Below are 23,264 nucleotides of genomic sequence, written 5' to 3' on the forward strand. Positions count from 1 at the left end.
GCCTTGTGTGAGCTGGTTATATGCAAATCCTTTGTAAAAACTTGTTTTTTGGATAAACCTATTATTTCAAGTTTCTGTTAATTTTCACCTGAATCTTTGCTATTCTTATTTTGAAATGATAGCAAGTGTAATGACTTCCTTGAGCACATTTTTGTTAAGCATCTAATTGCCATAAAGCTGAGCCAGGTAGAGAACCTGCTATAATCGGATAAAATGAATTAAAACTCACTAAGAAGTTCCTGTTTATGGAATTGTCTCAAGTCCTTGGTACTTTTATGTAGCTTGAATTTTAGCCCACTAGAATTTCTAGCATGCTTTAAAGAGGTGGAAAATTGAATAGGTCTATGTAAGTGTGATTCTAAGTGAAGTCCTCATAGCATATTCCACAAGCATTACATATATGTCTTCTAAGTGTGCCTCTTTAGGTCTGACCTCTTTTTGAGACCCAAGTCTCTCACTTCTGGTGCCACCTAGGCGCCTGTGTCTGAATGTCTCACCAGCACCTCAGATACATCATGTCAGACACTCAACTTTATCCGCAAACTTGATTTTTCTCTCCCCTTTTTAATCTAATGGTTCTACTATTTTCCCAGTCACCCATGTGTTGAATCAGAATTTATTTGCCATTTTACATGAAAAGCATTTGATAATTCACAATAATCATCAGGGATCTTCCCCCCTTTTCAGTTCTGTTCACAAAAGGAAGCCGCTGCCCAAAACTGTATATAATTTGCTCTCTGATCGTGATTTAAAGAAAAAGCTAAAAGAGCATGGATTATCTATTCAAGGAAATAAACAACAGCTCATTAAAAGGCATCAAGAATTTGTACACATGTACAATGCCCAATGCGATGCTTTGCATCCTAAATCAGGTAAAGTAATAAAACAGTGAGTTATGCTTACCTTTTGGATAAAGCAGTTTTGTGTAGCTCAGAAATTATAAACCATAGAAAAATATTGTAAATAAATACATTTTTGATAATAGATAAGACATGCAAATATATTCCTTCAAAAGGTACCTAGAGTATGCTATGACAAGCCAGCCTTCCTTTCAGCCTGCCTTCCAATCCCCAGATCCCTTCTCAGAGGCACCCCATTGCCAGTTTCTCATGTGCCTATCTAGGAGAGTGTGGTGGAGAAGAGTGGATCTGGAGAGCCTGGGTTACAGTGCCCGTTTTTCAGCTTTGTGGCTTGGTGACTGTGGGCACGTTACTTGATATCTGTATCTGAGTTTTCTCCTTCATAAAATAAGGGTTATAATAACTACCTACTTCATAATGTTGAGTGGAATAAATGATAAAAGGCATGAAAAGTGCCTAGCACAGTACCTTAGCAAGTAGTTAGCTTTCAGTAAATGTTGCCATTATGATTATTGTACACAAACATATATCCTTTTCATTACTGTTTTTACAAAATGATAGTATTCTGTGTAGTGCACTATTTAATGGTTGGTTCTTTTCATTAAACCACACACATATATGGGAGTTCTTTCTATTAACATATAGAATTGCCTGATTTTTAAAAACTTGGAGAATAACATGCAAACATTAAAACACAAATTATAAGTGTATTGTTTGGTGAATTATCACAAAGTAAATTTCATAAAGTGAAATGTCATTGTAGCCACTACTGAGATCACTACCAGCATCCCAAAAGCCCTGTCTTCCCCCTCCCATTCACTACTTCATTCTCACATTTGACCACTATCTTGACTTCTAACCCCATATGTTCATTTTGCCTATGTTTGATCTTTAAGTAAAGGGCCAATAGCTTACGTATTCTTTTGTGCCTGCCCTCATTTGTGCAACATTATAAGATTCATTCATGTATTTTTATATGGTCATGATTTTTTTCATTTTTGTTGCTATATGGTATTCCATTGTATAAACGTATCATCTTATCCATTCAGTGTTTAATAAACATTTCATTTTGTTCCCACTTTTCCTCTATTAATAATGCTGCTACAAATAATCTTTTATATATCTTGTGGTGCACATAGGTGCATGTTGCTGTTGGATATATGTATACAGGAATGGAATTGGTGTTATATATTTGCAGATATTCAACTTTCATGGACACAGCCCCAAATTCAGTAGTCATGTACACTTTCATCAGGAGGGTATGGGTATGAGGGTGTCAGTTGTTCTGCACCCTTGACAACATCACCATTGTTAACTCTCCATTTTACCATTCTAGTGGGTCCATGGTAGTACCTTGTTATTTTAATTTGCATTTCCTTAATGACTTATAAATTTTATATGCTTGTTGGCCATCTGGATGTCCTCTTTGGTGAAATACCTGTTTAAATCTATGTCCAATTCTTCTGTGGGTCTATTTTTATTCTTATTTGTGGGAGTAATTGAAATTTCCTGGATAAAAATCTTTTGCTGGATGTATGTACATTTCTAATTTCACCTTTTCACTCTCTTAATGGCACCATTGAAGAGTAGACATTCCTAAAATAGTCCAATTCATTACATTTTTCCTTTTGATCAGTGCTTTGCCTTAGCCTACTTCAAGATCATGTGGATCTTCTCTTGTTTTCTTTTAAAACTTTATTGTCTTGCTCCTAAATTTTGATGTACAGTTTATCTGGAATTGATTTTAGCATATGTTGTGAGGTGGAGGACAAGATTGTCTTGTTTTTCTTTCCATATGAATAACCAATTGATGGAGCACCCCTTATTGAAATGCCATCCCTTCTCCCACTGAATTGCCAGAAGTCTTGGCTGAGAATCAGCAAATTGTACATGTGTAGTCCTGGACATTGTTTTGTTCCATTGGGCTATTATTTACCATTGAGCAGGATAAATAATGTGTGTCTTAAGTACTTTATGAGTAATTTGTAATAGGTCTTGCTGTCTGGTAATATAGTTCTTCCAGTTTTGTTTATTGAGGTTGACTTGTTTTTTCTAGGCCTTTTGTATTTCCATATAAGTTTTTAAATTGGGATTACATTGAATTTATAGATCAATTTTGGGATAGTTGATATATGTACAGTATTTGAGTCTTCCAATTCATGAATATGGTTTATCCCTTTTTTCGTCTTTGATTTTTGTCAGTAATGTTTTGCATTTTTCAGTGTGAAGGTCTCACACATCTTTTTAAAGAGTTATTCTTTGATATTTTTGATGCAGTGGTACACGATGTTTTATTCTAAAATGTCAATTTTTATTAGTTGCTTGTACAGAAAAATACAACTGGTTTTCGTATAGTTTCCTTATATCCAATGGCTTGTCACTTTTTGTGTGTGCCCTTTTTATTGATGTATAATTTACTTACATATAATACATCCTTTAAAAGTGTATAGTTAGATGAATTTAGGCAAATGTATATTGTCATTTAGCCATTGCTCTAACTGAAATGTAGAACATTTCCTTCATCAGCAAAAGTTCCAGTGCCCCTTTGCTGTATATTCCCTCTCCTTTACTCTAAGACCTCAGGAAACACTGATCTCTTTTTTTGTCCCTATAATTTTACCTTTTCTAGACTGTCACATAAATGGAATTACACAAATTGTATAGTATGTAGCGTTTTACATATGGCATCTGTCACTTAGCGTAATACTTTTGAGATTTTTCCATGTTGTTGCTTTTACCAGTAGTGCATTTATTTTTTATTTTATTTATTTATTTATTTATTTATTTTGAGACAGCCTGTCGGCCAGGCTGGAGTGCAATGGCATGATCTCAGCTCACTGTAACCTCCGCCTCCCAGGTTCAAGCGATGCTCCTGCCTCAGCCTCCTGAGTAGCTGGGACTACAGGCACCCGCCACCATGCCCAGCTAATTTTTGTATTTTTAGTAGAGATGGGGTTTCACCATATTGGCCAGGCTAGTCTTGAATTCTTTTTTTTTTTTTTTTTTCAGACGGAGTCTCACTCTGTCGCCCAGGCTGGAGTTCAGTGGCACAATCTCGGCTCACTGCAAGCTCTGCCTCCTGGGTTCCTGACCTTGTGATCTGCCCGCCTCTGCCTCCCAAAGTGCTGGGATTACAGGCATGAACCACCGTGCCCGGCCAGTAAATTTATTTTTTATTGCCAAGCAGTGTTCTGCTTTATGGCCATGCCACAATTTGTATATCCCTTCGCCTGTGAATCGACAACTGGACTGTGTCCAGTTTTTTTATTATCAGTAAAGCTGTTATGAACATGGGTTCACAGATCTTTGTGTAACCACATGTTTTCATTTCTCTTGGGTGGAGTGGAATTGCTGGTCATATGGTAAATGTAACTATAAGAACCTGCCATACAGTTTTTCAAATGACTGAACCATTTTGCACTGTGAGAGAATCCCACTTTTGCCACACCCTTGCTAACACTTGGTATTTTCATTCTTCTTAATTTTAGCCATTCTAGTCAATGTGTAGTAGTAGTGTCTCATGATGGTTTTATTTTGCATTTTCCTGTGACTAGTGGTGTCTCCCATCTTTTGATATTTTTATTTGCTATTTGTAAATTTTCTTTGATAAAGGCTCCGTTGAAATATTCTGCCCCTTAACTCTTTTTATTGATTTGTAAGTTATTTATATATTCTGGATACTGAATTTGTTAAATATATGTGTTGTGAATATTTTATCTTAGTATGTGGCTTACCTTGTCATTTTCTTAATGATGTCTTTGAAGAGCAGAGAGTTTTAATTTTGATGAAATTTAATTTACTTTTTTTATGATTTATGCTTCTTGTGTATCATTTCATGATTTTTTATGTATACAATTGTGTTGCATGTCAACAAAATATTTGCTTCTCCTAAGATCACAAAAATTTTCTCCTGTGTTATTTTCTAGGAGTTTTATAACTTTAGCTTTTATATTTAAATCTATGATCCATTTTCATTTAGTTTTTCTGTATGGTGGAAGGTAAATGTCAAGGTTTATTTAAAAAATATGTATATCTAGTTTTTCAGCACCATTTGTTAAAAAGACTATCCTTTCCCCATTGAATTACTTTGCCTCCATTGTCAAAAACCTATCGGCCACGTATATAGCATGTGAATCTATCTAGAATCTATTCTGTTCCACTAATTTATGTATCTGTCCCTTCACTCATGACACACTCTTGATTTCTGTAACTTTATAGTAAGTCTTAAAATTATCAGGTAGTATAAGTCCTTCAACTGTGTCCTCAAAATTGTTCTAGGTCCTTTGCAATTCCATATAAATGTTAGACTCAGTTTTGTTGTTGTTGTTCCCCTAAGAAATGTCAGGCTATTATCCATTCTTGTTGTTCACTGTTTTCTGAACACTGAGTGTAGAAATAGCCACTTTCACTTTGCCCCGATGTTACAGGCACAGCAGAACATCTGCATCTATGCAGCTGGCAGGTCCAGGACAGCATCTGCAGGGCAGTCAGTTTATTAGTATGTACCTTTTGGGATTTTGAGTGAGATTACATAGATCAGCTGAGAATTGATATCTTAACAATGTCTCTATAGAGTTGTCTATTCTGGATGTTCCATTTAAGTGGAACCATATAGCACGTGGCCTTTTATAAACTAACTTCTTTCACTTAGTATAATGTTTTCAAGGTTTATCTGTGGTCAATACTCATTTATTTTTCATTGCCAAATAATATTCCACTGTCTGAATATGTCACATCTTTATGTCTGTTCATTAGTTCAAATCTGACATTTTTCCACTTTTTGGCTATTATAAATAATGCTGTTATGAACATTTATATACAAATTTTTATGTGGACATATGTTTTCATTTCTATTGTGTCTTTACCTAAGAGTAGAATTGCTGAGTCGTATGGTAATTCTATTTTAACATTTTGAGGAATTGCTAGACTGTTGTCCAAAGTGGCTACACCATTTTACATCCTACTAGCAATGTATAAGAGTTCCAGCTGTGCCGGGTGCAGTGGCTTATGCCTGTAATCCCAGCACTTTGTTTGGGAGGCCGAGGCAGGTGGATCACCTGAGGTCAGGAGTTGGAGACCAGCCTGGCCAACAGGGTGAAACCCCATCTCTACTTAAAATACAAAAAATTAGCTGGGCGTGGTGGCAGGTGCCTGTAATCCCAGCTACTCAGGAGGCTGAGACAGGAGAATTGGGTGAACCCAGGAGGCGGAGGTTGCAGTGAGCTGAGATAGCGCCATTGCACTCCAGTCTGGGCAACAGAGTGAGACTCCATCTAAAAAAAAAAAAAAATTAATTCCAGTTGCTCCATGTCCTTGCCAACACCTGTTAGTCTGTCTTTTTCCTAGTGGGTGTGGTATTGATTTACATTACACTGATTAATTTTTGAATATTAAACTAACCATTCATCTTTAGCAAGGAATGTGTTCATTTCATCTAAGTTGTTGAATCTATAGCCAGAAGGTTCTTTTTGTTTTTGTTTTTTTAAGTAACATTTTCTTGTTAACCTTTTAATATCTATGGGATTTGTGGTAATTTACTGTCTTTCATTTTCTATACTGAAAATGTGTCTTCTTTTTTCCTGATGGTTCTACCTATAAGTTATTAATTTTTCTCATTTTTCTAAAGAATCATCCTTCAGCTTCATTTTCCTCAAATTGCTTTTTCTCAGTTTTTGTCTGTTTTTTTATCTCATTGAATTCCAGTCTTTTACGATTTCCTTCTTTCTACTTACTTTAGGTTTAATTTGCTCTTCTTTTTTTAGCTTATTATGGTGGAAGTTTAGATAATTAATTTCAGATTGTTCTCGATGTATTTAAAATACAGATTTTTGTCTAAGTACTATTTTACCTGCATTCACAGGCATTGATAGGTTGTATTTACCTTTTCATTCAGTTAAAATATTTTCTAGTTTTTGTTGTGTATTCTTCTTTGACTCGTGTTAAATAGAAGTATTGTTTAATTTTTAAAGATTTGGTTGTTTCTTAGATATCTTTTTATTATTCATTTCTAATTTAATTCAATGTTGGCCAAAGAAACTGTTCTGTATGATTTCAGACCTTTCACATTTACCGAGACGTGCTTCATAACTTAGGTGTTAGGTCTTCCTGGTGAATATTGCATAAATACTTGAAAAGTTTGCTTTTTTGTGCAGTGATCTGTAAATGCTATGTAAATTTGCTTGATAGTGTATTCAAGTCTTCAGCATCCTTGCTGATATTCTGTTTACTGATTCTATCAATTACTGAGAAGCTTTTTGAAATATCCAACTATATTTATAGATTTTTCATTTTCCCTGTCAATATTTTCAGTTTTGTTATATTTTGAATCTCTTAGTATTATTATGTATCTTCTTGATTAGTTAGCCTGTTTATTATTATGGCATATATGTCTTTGTCTCTGGTAATATTCCTTGTCTCAAAATTCTATCTGATATGAGTATAGCAACTACTTTATTTCATTTTTCTTTAAACCTATTGTATCATTATGTTTAAGCTGTGTTTTATTATAAGCCGTATATGGTTTGGATTTTCTTTTTTAATTTAATTTGACAAGCTCTATCATTAAATTGTAGGGTTTAAACTATTTTAATTTCATTTATTCTATTTGGTTGGGTTTATATCTGCCATCTTGCTTGTTTGCTATTCTATCATTCTTTTGTTTTTTTCATTTCCTGCTTTCTTTTGGATTAACTGAGTATTTTTTAGTTTTTTATGTTATCTTCATTTTATGAGCTGTACTTCTTTTTGGTTTTTTGTAGGGGTGATTGTTCTAGTTTACTATATGCATTTTTAACTTAGTCTACCTTCAATGAATAGTATACTACTTCATGTATAATGGAAGGACCTTATGACTTTTATTCTTTTTTAAATTTATTTATTATACTTTAAGTTTTAGGGTACATGTGCACAACGTGCAGGTTTGTTACATATGTATACATGTGCCATGTTGGTGTGTTGCACCCATTAACTCGTCATTTACATTAGGTATATCTCCTAATGCTATCCCTCCCCCCCACCCCAAAACAGGCCCCAGTGTGTGATGTCGCCCTTCCTGTGTCCATGTGTTCTCATTGTTCAATTCCCACCTATGAGTGAGAACATGCGGTGTTTGGTTTTCTGTCCTTGCGATAGTTTGCTGAGAATGATGATTTCCAGCTTCTTCCATGTCCCTACAAAGGACACGAACTCATCATTTTTTGTGGCTGCATAGTATTCCATGGTGTATATGTGCCACATTTTTTTAACCCAGTCTATCATTGTTGGACATTTGGGTTGGTTCCTAGTCTTTGCCATTGTGAATAGTGCCACAGTAAACATACGTGTGCATATGTCTTTATAGCAGCATGGTTTATAATCCTTTGGGTATACACCCAGTAATGGGATGGCTGGGTCAAATGGTATTTCTAGTTCTAGATCCCTGAGGAATCGCCACACTGACTTCCACAATGGTTGAACTAGTTTACAGTCCCACCAACAGTGTAAAAGTGTTCCTATTTCTCCACATCCTCTCCAGCACCTGTTGTTTCCTGACTTTTTAATGATCGCCATTCTAACTGGTGTGAGATGGCATCTCATTGTGGTTTTGATTTGCATTTCTCTGATGACCATTGATGATGAGCATTTTTTCATGTGTCTTTTGGCTGCATAAATGTCTTCTTTTGAGAAGTGTCTGTTCATATCCTTTGCCCACTTTTTGATGGGGTTGTTTGTTTTTTTCTTGTGAATTTGTTTGAGTTCATTTTAGATTCTGGATATTAGCCCTTTGTCAGATGAGTAGATTGCAAAAATTTTCTCCCATTCTGTAGGTTGCCTGTTCACTCTGATGGTAGTTTCTTTCGCTGTGCAGAAGCTCTTTAGTTTAATTAGATCCCATTTGTCAATTTTGGCTTTTGCTGCCATTGCTTTTGGTGTTTTAGACATGAAGTCCTTGCCCGTGCCTATGTCCTGAATGGTATTGCCTAGGTTTTCTTCTAGGGTTTTTATGGTTTTAGGTCTAACATGTAAGTCTTTAATCCATCTTGAATTAATTTTTGTGTAAGGTGTAAGGAAGGGATCCAGTTTCAGCTTTCTACATATGGCTAGCCAGTTTTCCCAGCACCATTTGTTAAATAGGAAATTCTTTCCCCATTTCTTGTTTTTGTCAGGTTTGTCAAAGATCAGATAGTCGTAGATATGCAGCAATTTCTGAGGGCTCTGTTCTGTTCCATTGGTCTATATCTCTGTTTTGGTACCAGTACTATGCTGTTTTGGTTACTGTAGCCTTGTAGTATAGTTTGAAGTCAAGTAGCGTGATGCCTCCAGCTTTGTTCTTTTGGCTTAGGATTGACTTGGCAATGTGGGCTCTTTTTTGATTCCATATGAACTTTAAAGTAGTTTTTTCCAATTCTGTGAAGAAAGTCATTGGTAGCTTGATGGGGATGGCATTGAATCTGTAAATTACCTTGGGCAGTATGGCCATTTTCACGATATTGATTCTTCCTACCCATGAGCATGGAATGTTCTTCCATTTGTTTGTATCCTCTTTTATTTCATTGAGCAGTGGTTTGTAGTTCTCCTTGAAGAGGTCCTTCACATCCCTTGTAAGTTGGATTCCTAGGTATGTTATTCTCTTTGAAGCAACTGAATGGGAGTTCACTCATGATTTGGCTCTCTGTTTGTCTATGTTTGGTGTATAAGAATGCTTCTGATTTTTGCACATTGATTTTGTATCCTGAGACTTTGCTGAAGTTGCTTATCAGCTTAAGGAGATTTTGGGCTGAGACAGTGGGGTTTTCTAGATATACAATCATGTCATCTGCAAATAGGGACAATTTGACTTCCTCTTTTCCTAATTGAATACCCTTTATTTCCTTCTCCTGTCCGATTGCCCTGGCCAGAACTTCCAACACTATGTTGAATAGGGGTGGTGAGAGAGGGCATCCCTGTGTTGTGCCAGTTTTCAAATGGAATGCTTCCAGTTTTTGCCCATTCAGTATGATATTGGCTGTGGGTTTGTCATAAATAGCTCTTATTATTTTGAGATATGTCCCATCAATACCTAATTTATTGAGAGTTTTTAGCATGAAGGGCTGTTGAATTTTGTCAAAGGCCTTTTCTGCATCTATTGAGATAATCATGTGGTTTTTGTCATTGGTTCTGTTTATATGCTGGATTACGTTTATTGATTTGCGTATGTTGAACCAGCCTTGCATCCCAGCAATGAAGCCCACTTGATCATGGTGGATAAGCTTATTGATGTGTTGCTGGCTTTGGTTTGCCAGTATTTTATTGAGTATTTTTGCATCGTTGTTCATCAGGGATATTGGTCTAAAATTCTCTTTTTTGGTTGTGTCTCTGCCAGGCTTTGGTATCAGGATGATGCTGGCCTCATAAAATGAGTTAGGGAAGATTTCCTTTTTTTCTGTCGATTGGAATAGTTTCAGAAGGAACAGTACCAGCTCCTCCTTATACCTCTGGTAGAATTCGGCTGTGAATCTCTCTGGTCCTGGACGTTTTTTGGTTGGTAGGCTATTAATTATTGCCTCAATTTCAGAGCCTGTTATTGGTCTATTCAGAGATTCAACTTCTTCCTGGTTTAGTCTTGGGAGGGTGTATGTGTTGAGGAATTTATCCGTTTCTTCTAGATTTTCTAGTTTATTTGTGTAGAGGTGTTTATAGTATTCTCTGATGGTAGTTTGTATTTCTGTGGGATCAGTGGTGATATCCCCTTTATCATTTTTTATTGCTTCTGTTTGATTCTTCTCTCTTTTCTTCTTTATTAGTCTTGCTAGCAGTCTATTAATTTTGTTGATTTTTTCAAAAAACCAGCTCTTGGCTTCATTGATTTTTTTGAAGGGTTTTTTGTGTCTCTATCTCCTTCAGTTCTGCTCTGATCTTAGTTATTTCTTGCCTTCTGCTAGCTTGTGAGTGTGTTTGCTCTTGCTTCTCAAGTTCTTTTAATTGTGATGTTAGGATGTCAATTTTAGATCTTTCCTGCTTTCTCTTGTGGGCATTTAGTGCTATAAATTTCCCCCTACACACTGCTTTAAATGTGTCCCAGAGATTCTGTTATGTTGTGTCTTTGTTCTTGTTGGTTTCAAAGAACATCTTTATTTCTGCCTTCATTTCATTATGTACCCAGTAGTCATTCAGGAACAGGTTGTTCAGTTTGCACGTAGTTGAGCGGTTGTGAGTGAGTTTCTTAATCCTGAGTTCTAGTTTGATTACACTGTGCTCTGAGAGACAGTTTGTTATAATTTCTGTTCTTTTACATTTGCTGAGGAGTGCTTTACTTCCAACTATGTGGTCAATTTTGGAATAAGTGCGGTGCGGTGCTGAGAAGAATGTATATTCTGTTGATTTGGGGTGGAGAGTTCTGTAGATGTCTATTAGGTCTGCTTGGTTCAGAGCTGAGTTCAATTCCTGGATATCCTTGTTAACTTTCTGTCTCGTTGATTTGTCTAATGTTGACAGTGGGGTGTTAAAATCTCCCATTATTATTGTGTGGGATTCTAAGTCTCCTTGTAGGTCTCTAAGGACTTGCTTTATGAATCTGGGTGCTCCTGTATTGGGTGCATACATATTTAGGATAGTTAGCTCTTCTTGTTGAATTGATCCCTTTACCATTATGTAATGGCCTTCTTTGTCTCTTTTGATCTTTGTTGGTTTAAAGTCTGTTTTATCAGAGACTAGGATTGCAACCACTGCCTTTTTTTGTTTTCCATTTGCTTGGTAGATCTTCCTCCATCCCTTTATTTTGAGCCTATGTGTGTCTCTGCACGTGAGATGAGTTTCCTGAATACAGCGCACTGATGGGTCTTGACTCTTTATCCAATTTGCCAGTCTGTGTCTTTTAATTGGAGCATTTAGCCCATTTACATTTAAAGTTAATATTATGTGTGAATTTCATCCTGTCATTATGATGTTAGCTGGTTATTTTGCTCATTAGTTGATGCAGTTTCTTCCTAGCCTCGATGGTCTTTACAATTTGGCATGTTTTTGCAGTGGCTGGTACTGGTTGTTCCTTTCCATGTTTAGTGCTTCCTTCAGAGCTCTTTTAGGGCAGGCCTGGTGGTGACAAAATCTCTCAGCATTTGCTTGTCTGTAAAGGATTTTATTTCTCCTTCACTTATGAAGCTTAGTTTGGCTGGATATGAAATTCTGGGTTGAAAATTGTTTTCTTTAAGAATGCTGAATATTGGCCCCCACTCTCTTCTGGCTTGTAGAGTTTCTGCCGAGAGATCAGCTGTTAGTCTGATGGGCTTCCCTTTGTGGGTAATCTGACCTTTCTCTCTGGCTGCCCTTAACATTTTTTCCTTCATTTCAACTTTGGTGAATCTGACAATTATGTGTCTTGGAGTTGCTCTTCTCGAGGAGTATCTTTGTGGTGTTCTCTGTATTTCCTGAATGTGAATGTTGGCCTGCCTTGCTAGATTGGGGAAGTTCTCCTGGATAATATCCTGCAGAGTGTTTTCCAACTTGGTTGCATTCTCCCCGTCACTTTCAGGTACACCAATCAGACATAGATTTGGTATTTTCGCATAGTCCCATATTTTTTGTAGGCTTTGTTCGTTTCTTTTTATTCTTTTTTCTCTAAACTTCTCTTCTTGCTTCATTTCATTCATTTGATCTTCCATCGCTGATACCCTTTCTTCCAATTGATCGAATTGGCTACCGAAGCTTGTGCATTCGTCATGTAGTTCTTGTGCCATGTTTTTCAGCTCCATCAGGTCCTTTAAGGACTTCTCTTCATTGGTTATTCTAGTTAGCCATTCGTCTAATCTTTTTTCAAGGTTTTTAACTTCTTTGCCATGGGTTCGAACCTCCTCCTTTAGCTCAGAGAAGTTTGGTCATCTGAAGCCTTCTTCTCTCAACTCGTCAAAGTCATTCTCCGTCCGGCTTTGTTCTGTTGCTGGTGAGGAGCTGCGTTCCTTTGGAGGAGGAGAGGCGCTCTGAATTTTAGAATTTTCAGCTTTTCTGCTCTGTTTTTTCCCCATCTTTGTGGTTTTATCTACCTTTGGTCTTTGATGATGGTGATGTACAGATGGGGTTTTGTTGTGGGTGACCTTTCTGTTTGTTAGTTTTCCTTCTAACAGTCAGGACCCTCAGCTGCAGGTCTGTTGGAGTTTGCCAGAGGTCCACTCCAGACCCTGTTTGCCTGGGTATCACCAGCGGAGGCTGCAGAACAGTGAATATTGGTGAACAGCAAATGTTGCTGCCTGATCATTCCTCTGGAAGTTTTGTTTCAGACGGGTACCTGGCCGTGTGAGGTGTCATTCTGCCCCTACTGGGGGGTGCCTCCCAGTTAGGCTACTCGGGGGTCAGGGACCCACTTGAGGAGGCAGTCTGTCCGTTCTCAGATCTAAAGCTGTGTGCTGGGAGAACCACTACTTTCTTCCAAGCTGTCAGACAGGGACATTTAAGCCTGCAGAGGTTTCTGCTGCCATTTGTTTGGCTATGCCTTGCCCCCAGAGGGGGAGTCTATAGAGGCAGGCAGGCCTCCTTGAGCTGCAGTGGGCTCCACCCAGTTCGAGCTTCCCAGCTGCCAGCAATGGCAGGCGCCCCTCCCCCAGCCTCGCTGCTGCCTTGCAGTTTGATCTCAGACTGCTGTGCTAGCAATGAGTGAGGCTCTGTGGGCGTAGGACCCTCCAAGCCAGGCACGGGATATAATCTCCTGGTGTGCTGTTTGCTAAGACCGTCGGAAAAGTGCAGTAGTAGGGTGAGAGTGACCCGATTTTCCAGGTGCCGTCTGTCATCCCTTTCTTTGGCTGCACCCACTGTCCTGCACCCACTGTCTGAAAATCCCCAGTGAGATGAACCTGGTACCTTAGTTGGAAATGCAGAAATCATCCATCTTCTGCGTCGCTCATGCTGAGAGCTGTAGACTGGAGCTGTTCCTATTTGGCCATCTTGGAACCGCCCCAGACTTTCATTCTTTGTACTATTCTTGTCATAGATTTTTCTTCTACGTATTTTAAACACCGTAATTCCTTGTTACTATTTTTGCTTTAAACTAAATAAAAATGGAAAAGATAAATAAAAAATGGAAAAGAAGGTCTGTGTTTACCTACACATTTACCATTTTCAGCATTCTTTGTTTCTTTGTATAGATCTGGGTTTTCATCTGGTGTCATTTTCTTTTGCCTGAAAAGAATCTTTTTTTCCTTGATTTCCACAGTGTTTGGACATTTCCTGAAAAACTTTATTTGCTCATTCTTTCTTGTTTTTTTTTTTTTTTTTTTTTTTAAAGATGGTGTCTTGCTCTGTCACCCAGGCTGTAGTGCAGTGGTGCAGTGATAGTTCACTGCAGCCTCGGACTCCAGGAATCCTCCCGTTTCAGCCTGTCGGGTAGCTAGGACTATAAGCGCATGCCACCATGCCCAGCTAATTTTTGTTTGTTTGTTTTGTAGAGACAGGGTCTCACTATGTTGCCCAGGCTGATCTTAAACTCCTAGCCTCAAGAGATTCCCCTGCTTTAGCCCCACGAAGTGCAGGGATTACAGGCATGAACCATTGTGCCTGGATTATTCAATATTTATGGTAGTGCAGATATGCTGTTGAGACAAATTCCCTCAGCTTCTGTTTGTCTGAAAAAGTCTTAATTTTGCATTCTTTTAAAAAACTTTTTATTTGGAAATTTATAGGAAAGTTGAGAGACTATGATAATGAATGCATAGACTGTACCCTTTGTACAGATCCACCTATTGTTAGCATTTTGCCTCATTTGCTTTATGAATTACTTTGTTCCTCTGTCTCTCTTTTTCTGTGAATGTGTGTATGTGTCCATATAATTACACACATATTTTTTTCTTTAACTGTCTGAAAATAAGTTATATAGTGTTTACCTTTTACCCCTAAATATGTCCTTGTATTATTTCTTAAGAAAAAAAGATTCTCTTTTATTGCCATTGTAGTTAGTACTTATAGTAGATTTAACTTTGTTGTAATACTTTTATTAATCTATCCAGTTTTGTCAGTGGACCCAATAATAACCTTTGTAGACTTTTTTTTCTGCAGTACATGATCCAGTTTTGGATCGCATATTGCATTTAGTGGTAATATCTTTTCAATCTCTTTCAATTTAGAATAATTCCTCAGCCTTTCTTTGTCTTTTATGACACTGGCCTTTTAAAAGAATACAGTCTTTGTTGTGTGTGTGTGTTTTTCAAGTAAAATGTTCTCATTCTGGTTGAAAATTCAGATTATGCATTCCTGGCCAGAATACTATATAAGTGATGTTTTGTCTTCAGAATATTACATCTAGAGCCATTTGACATCTGTGTACCCCTCGTTTGTGATATCAGGCTTGATCACCTGGCCAGTTTCTCTCTTGTTTATACTTTACATCCGCCAGTTTCTCTCCGGTTTATACTTCACATCCACTGCCTTGCTACTAATAAGAAGTCTGCAGAGACACTTCAACACTATGTAGCTATTCTATACCTCATTAAGATTTCACTCCTATATTTAGCATCCTTTGGTAACTTTTCTCTAAACTAATCTTTTCTGTGATAGTTGCAAAATGATGATTTTTCAACTTCAGCATTCCTTTCACAGTTGCTAATTGATACTTGGCATGCTTCTGAAAACAAGAGCCCTTCCCTCTGCCTTATTATTTTCTTTCTTTCTTTCTTTTTTTTTTTTTTTTGAGACGGAGTCTTGCTCTGTCATCCACGCTGGAGTGCAGTGGCACGATCTCGGCTCATTGCAAACTCCGCCTGCCAGGTTCACACCATTCTCCTGCCTCAGCCTCACGAGTAGCTGGGACTACAGGTGCATGCCACCATGCCCAGCTAATTTTTTGTATTTTTAGTAAAGATGGGGTTTCACCGTGTTAGCCAGGAAGGTCTCAATCTCCTGAACTCGTGATCTGCCTGCCTTGGCCTCCCAAAGTGCTGTTATTGTCATGAATTCCTTTTACGTGTACTATTAAACCATTACATTGCTATTGTTTGTCCATTAAACAGTTATCTTTTAGAGTAGTTAAAAGTGAGAAAAAAGTATATTTTATACTTATCTTCATGTTTACCATTTTCACCAGTTTTCATTTCTTCTTAGGTAAGTTTCTCTCTGGTTCTTCTACTTGAAGAACTTGTTTTAATACTTTTTGTAATGGGGGGCTTCTAATAATACTTTCTTTCAGCTTATGATTTCCTCAGAAAGTTTTTGTCTTTCACTTTTGAAAGATATTTTTATTAGAATTCTGGATTGGCAGGCTTTTTTCTAATGCTTTAAAGATGTCACTCTATTGTTATCTGGCTTGAATAATTTCTGATGAGAAGTGTAATTCTTGATTTTTCTTTATATAATGTATCTTTTTCCTCCGATGGCCACATGATTTTCTCTTTGTGTCTATATGCATGTTGTTGTCATTTTGGTTTTTTTTTAATATCTGTGTTGCTTGTTCTTTGAGATTCTTGCATTTGTGGTTTGGTGTCTTTCTTATATTTGGCAAATTCTAGAAATTAATTCTTCAACGATTTCTTCTCCTCCCTTTTTTCTTCTTCTGTGATTTCTATTATGTGTATATTTCTTGATATTGTCCCATAGCTCTTAGAGGCTCTGTTCTGTTACAGGTTTTTTTCTTTTTCCTTTTTTTCTCGCTCTGTGTTTTAGATTGGATAATACCAATCCAAGTTTAGGTTTACTGATTCTTTCCTTAGCTGAGTCAAGTTATCTGTTACTGTGTTGGTTTTATGTGTCTATATCTATATATCTAACATTTCTGTTTTATTTCTAAAAAAAAAGTATTTCTATTGAAGTAATTTCTACAGAAATGCCCCATCTGTTCATGTATGTTGTTCATCTTTTCTACTAGATCCTTTATCATCTTAATCATAATTTGCTGCTTTTTCATGTTTAAGTTTTGATTGAAAGCCAGACAGTGTAGGTAAGAGTCTGAGGTGCCAGACTTTTTTTAAAAATGTACCTATATATCACTCACAACTTAGGTTTTCCCTATGAGCCTGTGCCTCAGAGAGGATCTCTCTCCATGTTCATTTCTCTCCTAGAAGTAGTTTGCTGTTACGTATCACTTGGATCATGCTAGGTGTGTGGCAGGGAGAAAAGGAGGATTCTCTGTTACTCTGATTTAACTTCAGTCTTAGGCAGGTCTTTCAATCCTGCATCTCAGAGGTGGGGCTCTTTCAGCGATCCTGCCCCTCTCTCACTGCCAGTGGCAGGGGTCCTCTACGGGTCAGGGCCCAGAATGGTTTCCTGATCCTCCTGAGGAGTAGAGGGGGTTTTTGTTTGTTTTTGTTTACTTCCCTCAGCAACCTATGCTCTGGGTATAACATTTTTGCTGACCTTTCGTCAGTGGCTTAATGCTTTTTTTCTTCAGGGATAAAGATGTGATTGGGGCTTCATGTCCATCCTGCAATGGGGGTGGTTCTCTTTTGCCAGGATTGGATCTGGAGGAAGATCTTTTCTAATTTCCTGCCGTTCCTCAGTGAGCTAGAGAGAGATTGAGGACTCTCGTGAGTGCCCACTGAGGTCTGTAGAAAATAGCCTGCAAGGCCAGGCGCGGTGGCTCATGCCTGTAATCCCAGCACTTTGGGAGGCCGAGGCGGGTGGATCACGAGGTCAGGAGATTGAGACCATCCTGGCTAACATGGTGAAACCCTTCTCTACTAAGAATACAAAAAATTGGCCAGGCGTGGTGGCAGGCACCTGTAGTCCCAGCTACTCGGGAGGCTGAGGCAGGAGAATGGCGTGAACCCGGAAGGCAGAGCTTGCAGTGAGCCGAGATTGCACCACTGCACTCCAGCCTGGGTGACAGAGCGAGACTCTGTCTCAAAAAAAAAAAAAAGAAAAAGAAAAAAAAAGGAAAATAGCTTGTAAATGGATGTGATGCCCCCTGTGTCCAAGCCACCCAGGGTTTTTATATTTTCATGGTAGCTCACCCTTGGTCTTTTGCAGCTTATCAAAAAGTTTAGCTGAGATCTTACCCAGACATACGGTGGTACCAATTTTTCTGCTGTGTACTGTCCTATGTCAACCAGTGCTCATGATCCCTCTCTCTTCTAAGGCACTCATCTTTCTTTAGGTTTCAGGCTAGTTGATTGCCCTCTTACTTTAGCTCTGATGGATTCAAGAAAACTTAAGAGTTTTATAAATTATCAAGCTTTTTCTCATCATTAGGGTGAGAGTGACATTATTTATAGCTCTCTACAACCTAAACAGAATCAGAAATCTCCCTGAAGAAGATTTAAGCCACTAAATTCTACCCAATCCTAATATAGTTTTCTTTTTTTTTTTGAGACGGAGTCTCGCTTTGTCGCCCAGGCTGGCGTGCAGTGGTGCCATCTCAGCCCACTGCAAGCTCCGCCTCCCGGGTTCACGCCATTCTCCTGCCTCAGCCTCCCGGGTAGCTGGGACTATAAGCTTCCACCACCACACCCGGCTAATTTATTTTTTTATTTTTTTATTTTTAGTAGAGATGGAGTTTCACTGTGTTAGCCAGGATGGTCTCGATCTCCTGACCTCGTGATCCACCCGCTTCGGCCTCCCAAAGTGCTGGGATTACAGGCGTAAGCCACCGTGCCTGGCCTAGTTTTCTTAATATCTTAGAAGAGAACATGCCAGATGTTCTCTATCTTTAGTGATACTTGTATTAATGGATTGGATAGAATGCAGATGGTCCCTGTGTTTTTCATGTTATTCCATGGCTCAGTTTGGAAAGGAGAGAACCACTAGCTGGTCGTGTTCACAGAGAGATTGTTTACATTGTTTCTACTGATTTTACAATATCAGGGAGGCAAAAGGTACCTCTCAGTGCTCAGAAAACAAAACTTTGTATTGAGACAGTTGCATTCTTAAATGATCCTCATAAGGTCTGTGGTTTAAAAAAAAAAAAACTTTAATGGGGATTATTTCAAACATATACAGAAATAGAGAAAAGAGTTCACTGATTTCCCCATATGCCTACTACCCAGCTTAAACAATTATCACACTATCTTAATGTTGTTTTATCTACCATTTACACCCCTTTTTCTTCATGGATTATTTTGAAGCAAATTCCAGATACAATTTTTAAGTCTAAATGAGTGTTAGGGATTGTAGATTTTTATTTCATACCATATGCGTTTCAGTTTTAATGTATTGACTTTGGATGCAGAAAGATAGCATTTGCAAATTATGTGCTGTTTGCATTCAAAGGCATTTAATGTTTGACAGGGTGTATTCCAGATCTCTTTTACGTATGTAATTGGGAACATACCTACAGACAAAGGTTCTGGAGGCAAGGACATTTTTCCTGGTATTTGTAGACCTTTTTCTCTCCTTGAACAGTAGCCTGTTGTACTGAATTTAGTACATTGGAATTTGAGCAGACATCCCCTAGTAATTGATCTCACACTAAAAAATTAATTTTCATATTTCATTGAGACTCCTGTTTAGACCTACATATTCAAAGGAGAAAGCAAAATGACTTGACTTTACTCTTCTGGTTATACGTTGAACAGCATGTGCATGTGTAACAGTTCAGTGTTTTAACTCCATGTTATTTTTTAACCTTTTGTTTTGAAATGGTAATTGATTCACAGAAAAATTGTAAAAATAGATCAGGGAGTTCACATATACCCATCACCCATCTTCTTCTAATGTTAACAACTTAAATAATTATTGTACAGTGATTAAAAAAAACATGTAATTAACCTAGTGGTTATTTTCTTATTTTAACAGCTGCTGAAATAGTTCAAGAAATCGAAAATATGGAGAAGACTAGGATGCGTCTTGAAGCTAGTAAACTCAATGAAAGTGTATGTTAATGGGCTATTTCAGTATCTGGATAGAAATGAAGAAAGAAAGTTTAATACCCTACAGAAATTAAAGCAAGCCATTATTAAATTTGTTCATTTACTAACACACTTCCACTTACTGTATGATGATTTACTTGCAACTCATTTTAGGACAATATTTGATTGTACTTAGCAGTCTTCTAGCACAAAATGCAATCCAAAGTAGTTTGTTCATGAGCTAGAGTTCTATAGAAAATGCCTGTGCCTGTTCATCAGGCAGCTTTGATATTGGTCCTTTCTCTGCTGGTTGTGTTTGACAAGCTACCTCTAAGGACCTCTAAGCTACCGCTAGGGACCTCTATGATCCCTTTTTAGCTCTGGCATTCTGCAATTCTATGATTATACTTATGGAAATGTTAAGTAATTATAAGAGGATAAATTAAGTAATTTGAGGATAGAGTATTCTCTTGAGCTTTGGAGAGAATCAGAGACCTAAAATTCTTCACTGTTGCCTTCCACTAGCTTGATGCCTCAAACTTGAAGACAGGATACCAGTGAAGAAAATAGTCATTGTGTCCTGTGACACTGGAGGAAGTGTTTTGGTCTCTTCCAAGTAGACTTTTTTTTTCTAGGCCATTTGTAGTGTGTTTGTAAGGAGAAAGCAATGGTTACCTTAAGAAAGTAAGTTTGTAACCAAATAAGTAGGAAAAAAATGGGATTTACATTGACCCTGTTATTACCTGTGTGCTAACTGTAAGATGGGAACTGTAGTGAATCATGGAAGTAGATTTCTGATCTTTTAAGTCTGAGGTTTAAAAAGTGGACCTAGAAATTTAACTTATTGTGTTTTGTATTGTTGCATTTTCTATACATACTACTTTTCTATAATGACTTGGAGAAGTTAGATTGGAAAGGAGAAAAGGCAGACAAGAAGATCAGCCTTACTGATAGTCAGCTAAGTGTCGTTAGTCTTCTGGTTTCAAATATTGCCTGTTGTATTAATGAATGTGGAATATTAAATATTGAAAATAGAAAATTTATTATTATATAATTGAATCATGTTGCATTTTCTACTGATGAGAAAAAATAATGAGTAAAATGTATACCGTTTCTGGTATTTAAGGGAAATACATAGGAATGATTCTTCCTAGGTCTATATAAAACAAATGAGAGATCATTTTCCTCTATTTTAAACACTCACATTTGAGATTTGAAAGTTTGTAATATTTCCCTCTTTGTCATTTTGGGGAGATTTTTATTAAGATCTTTTTTTTGATTATTTTAGGTAATGGTTTTTACAAAGGTCCAAACAGAAAAGGAAATAGATGAAATCCACAGTAAATATCGTAAGTTGTGCGACTTTTTTTTAATTTGTAAAGAGCTTCGGTTGCTGTTTTTCATCTTAAGTAATTTTTTCAGAATAATGTTTTATATTAAGGTTGAATTCAAACTTTTGTTAACATTACTTAAGAGATTGAATTTTAATTGGGTGTCTACTTAGTGACTTTTTTTTGTATTTTATGTGCCTGCTTTTTGATTTTTATGACTAGCATTCTACTTTGAGCTTATCACTAAGCACTTGGCAAATATTAATTAGCTGCTCTCAAAGCGTGTCTGTGAAAAGAAGCTGGGATTAAAATGGAAACATTCGGGACTCTATCCTGTCCTCAGGCCACTCAGTAACAATACTTCTGTGTAGGATTTCAACGCTTCTATAGCTTGCAAATTTGTGCCAAAAAGAGTTTTCATTTTATTGCTTGTTAGCAACCTCCCAACTTTATCACTTCATTTTCCTTAAATGGTCTTCGTGTATATCTTTCCCAGGGCTAACACATTACCGTTTTGTCAGATAGCTGTTATTCTTTGTGTGGTGGTTGGATTTTAGTTTAAATTTAAGTGCCTGACGAACAGTAGATAGTTAATAGATGTTCATTGAATCAGTATTCCCAGGCATGGTATATTTTAATTGAGGTAAGATAATTTTTTTCTCTCTTCATTTCTTAAACTCTGAAGGGCCAGGTTCTGTAGTGATGTATTGTGGGAGGGAGGATGAAGCACACCTGCGCTGGATGTAGGTATGATTGCCTGTGCCTTGCTAGAGTAGGAAAAGGACCCTAGAGGAGTCTTGGATTATGGACTGAACAACAAAAGTCACCATTATTCTGTTGCTAGACAGATAACTATGATGTGAACCTCTTTGATCAACTTGTAGGATGTCAGAGTGATTTTTCTTTAGAAAGGAGAACAAAAGAGAATATCAAATGATCACTGAATTGGCCTGGAAAAATAAGGATCACTAAGGCCTGTGAAAACAAGGAAACCAGAAAACTTGCATTGGGAGAAAGTAATTTAAATAACTGAAAGGGTGGTATCTAATAATTCTCCCATATTAAGAAAAATTTGGACTATATTCAGTCAAGAAAATATTCATTGCCCACCATTTAGATATCTAAAAAGTGTAACTTTACTAAATAGGTGGTATTAAATTATTTAGCCTTAAAATAAACCTCAAAAGTCAAGTGCTTCACAAAGCTTAGATGCTTAGCCTTTTAGTTTATTCATACATTTTGATTTAGTGTCAGGTTCTAACTATACTATTGATATATCTTCATCTTTAAACATTTTATTAATGTTTTACATGTAGTTTTTTTTAAATCATTTACTTTTTATGAGGCTCATCATATAAAAGAGCAGTCTCTTGCTTCCTCCAACAACCTGCCTCTATTCCCATTCCCTAGAGGTAACAACTATCAAGCCATTTGGTGCTACTTTTGGTAATTACCTTACAATTTATAAAAAAGTATTTTTTCTGCTACTTCTTGAAGTTTTTCAATTTCACATTAACTATTGATGTGCTAATACGAAAGATGGAGATTTAGCTCATTTATATATCCTGAGCCCTACCTTTGCTTCCCTTCCATCCTTTAAATATTATGTCATAAGTTTTTGTAAGATCAGTATTTAGTTAGATACGTTGTTTATGGCTCAAGCCAGACAATTTGCATAAGATGGTTATAATTCCTTTCATCAAAACATCAAAACATTCTGTTGTTCTTTTTTTTTTTTTTTTTTGAGATAGAGTCTCACTCTGTCACCCAGGCTGGAGTGCAGTGGCGCTGTCTTGGCTTACTGCAAGCTCTGCCTCCTGGGTTCACGCCATTCTCCTGCCTCAGCCTTCTGAGTAGCTGGGACTACAGGCGCCTGCCACCACGCCTGGCTAATTTTTTGTATTTTTAGTAGAGACGGGGTTTCACCGTGTTAGCCAGGATGGTCTCGATCTCCTGACCTCATGATCCGCCTGCCTCAGCCTCCCAAAGTGCTGGGATTACAGGCGTGAGCCACTGCGCCCGGCCTTGTTTTTCTTACAACTAATAATTCTCTTTTAACTATTTATCTAGTACTAATATATCTCTAAACCTTCCAACAGAAGTGTAAATCACCTTCTAATACATTTACACACATTGATTATAACTCATTTTTTTCTCAAGAACTTCTCCCCTAGGGCCACCCCTAGCCTCTGTTGTCCTGTTCCAGTCTACTGTGCTTGTCCTTTTTGCCTTCTGTTAATACATGGCTACTCTTCGGGAATTTCTTGTCACCAACTTTCTGGGAATTCTGCTCTCCTCCTTCCTGTGTTGGTTCACTTCTTCCAAGTTCCAAGTCTCCCTCTTCTCTTGCCTTGTTTTGG

At 37.3% G+C, this 23,264-nt stretch overlaps 1 protein-coding gene and 1 non-coding gene across 2 annotated transcripts in view; one reads left to right on the plus strand and one right to left on the minus strand.

Annotated features, from left to right (window-relative positions):
- RAD18 (RAD18 E3 ubiquitin protein ligase) overlaps window positions 1-23,264 on the plus strand; it is an 83,166-nt gene that overhangs the window by 28,608 nt on the left and 31,294 nt on the right. Inside the window, exons 7-9 of the mRNA XM_055259246.2 lie at window positions 688-872; window positions 19,521-19,597; window positions 20,862-20,922. Of these exons, the coding sequence (XP_055115221.2) occupies window positions 688-872; window positions 19,521-19,597; window positions 20,862-20,922 (323 nt within the window). The remainder of the gene's footprint in view (window positions 1-687; window positions 873-19,520; window positions 19,598-20,861; window positions 20,923-23,264) is intronic.
- LOC129471755 (small nucleolar RNA SNORA43) lies at window positions 5,197-5,334 on the minus strand. Its single transcript, XR_008653716.1, has one exon. It is a non-coding gene; the product is annotated as a small nucleolar RNA SNORA43 (small nucleolar RNA).

The sequence above is a fragment of the Symphalangus syndactylus genome, chromosome 21, assembly GCF_028878055.3.
Source record: "Symphalangus syndactylus isolate Jambi chromosome 21, NHGRI_mSymSyn1-v2.1_pri, whole genome shotgun sequence".
In the NCBI taxonomy this organism is placed as follows: Eukaryota; Metazoa; Chordata; class Mammalia; order Primates; family Hylobatidae; genus Symphalangus; species Symphalangus syndactylus.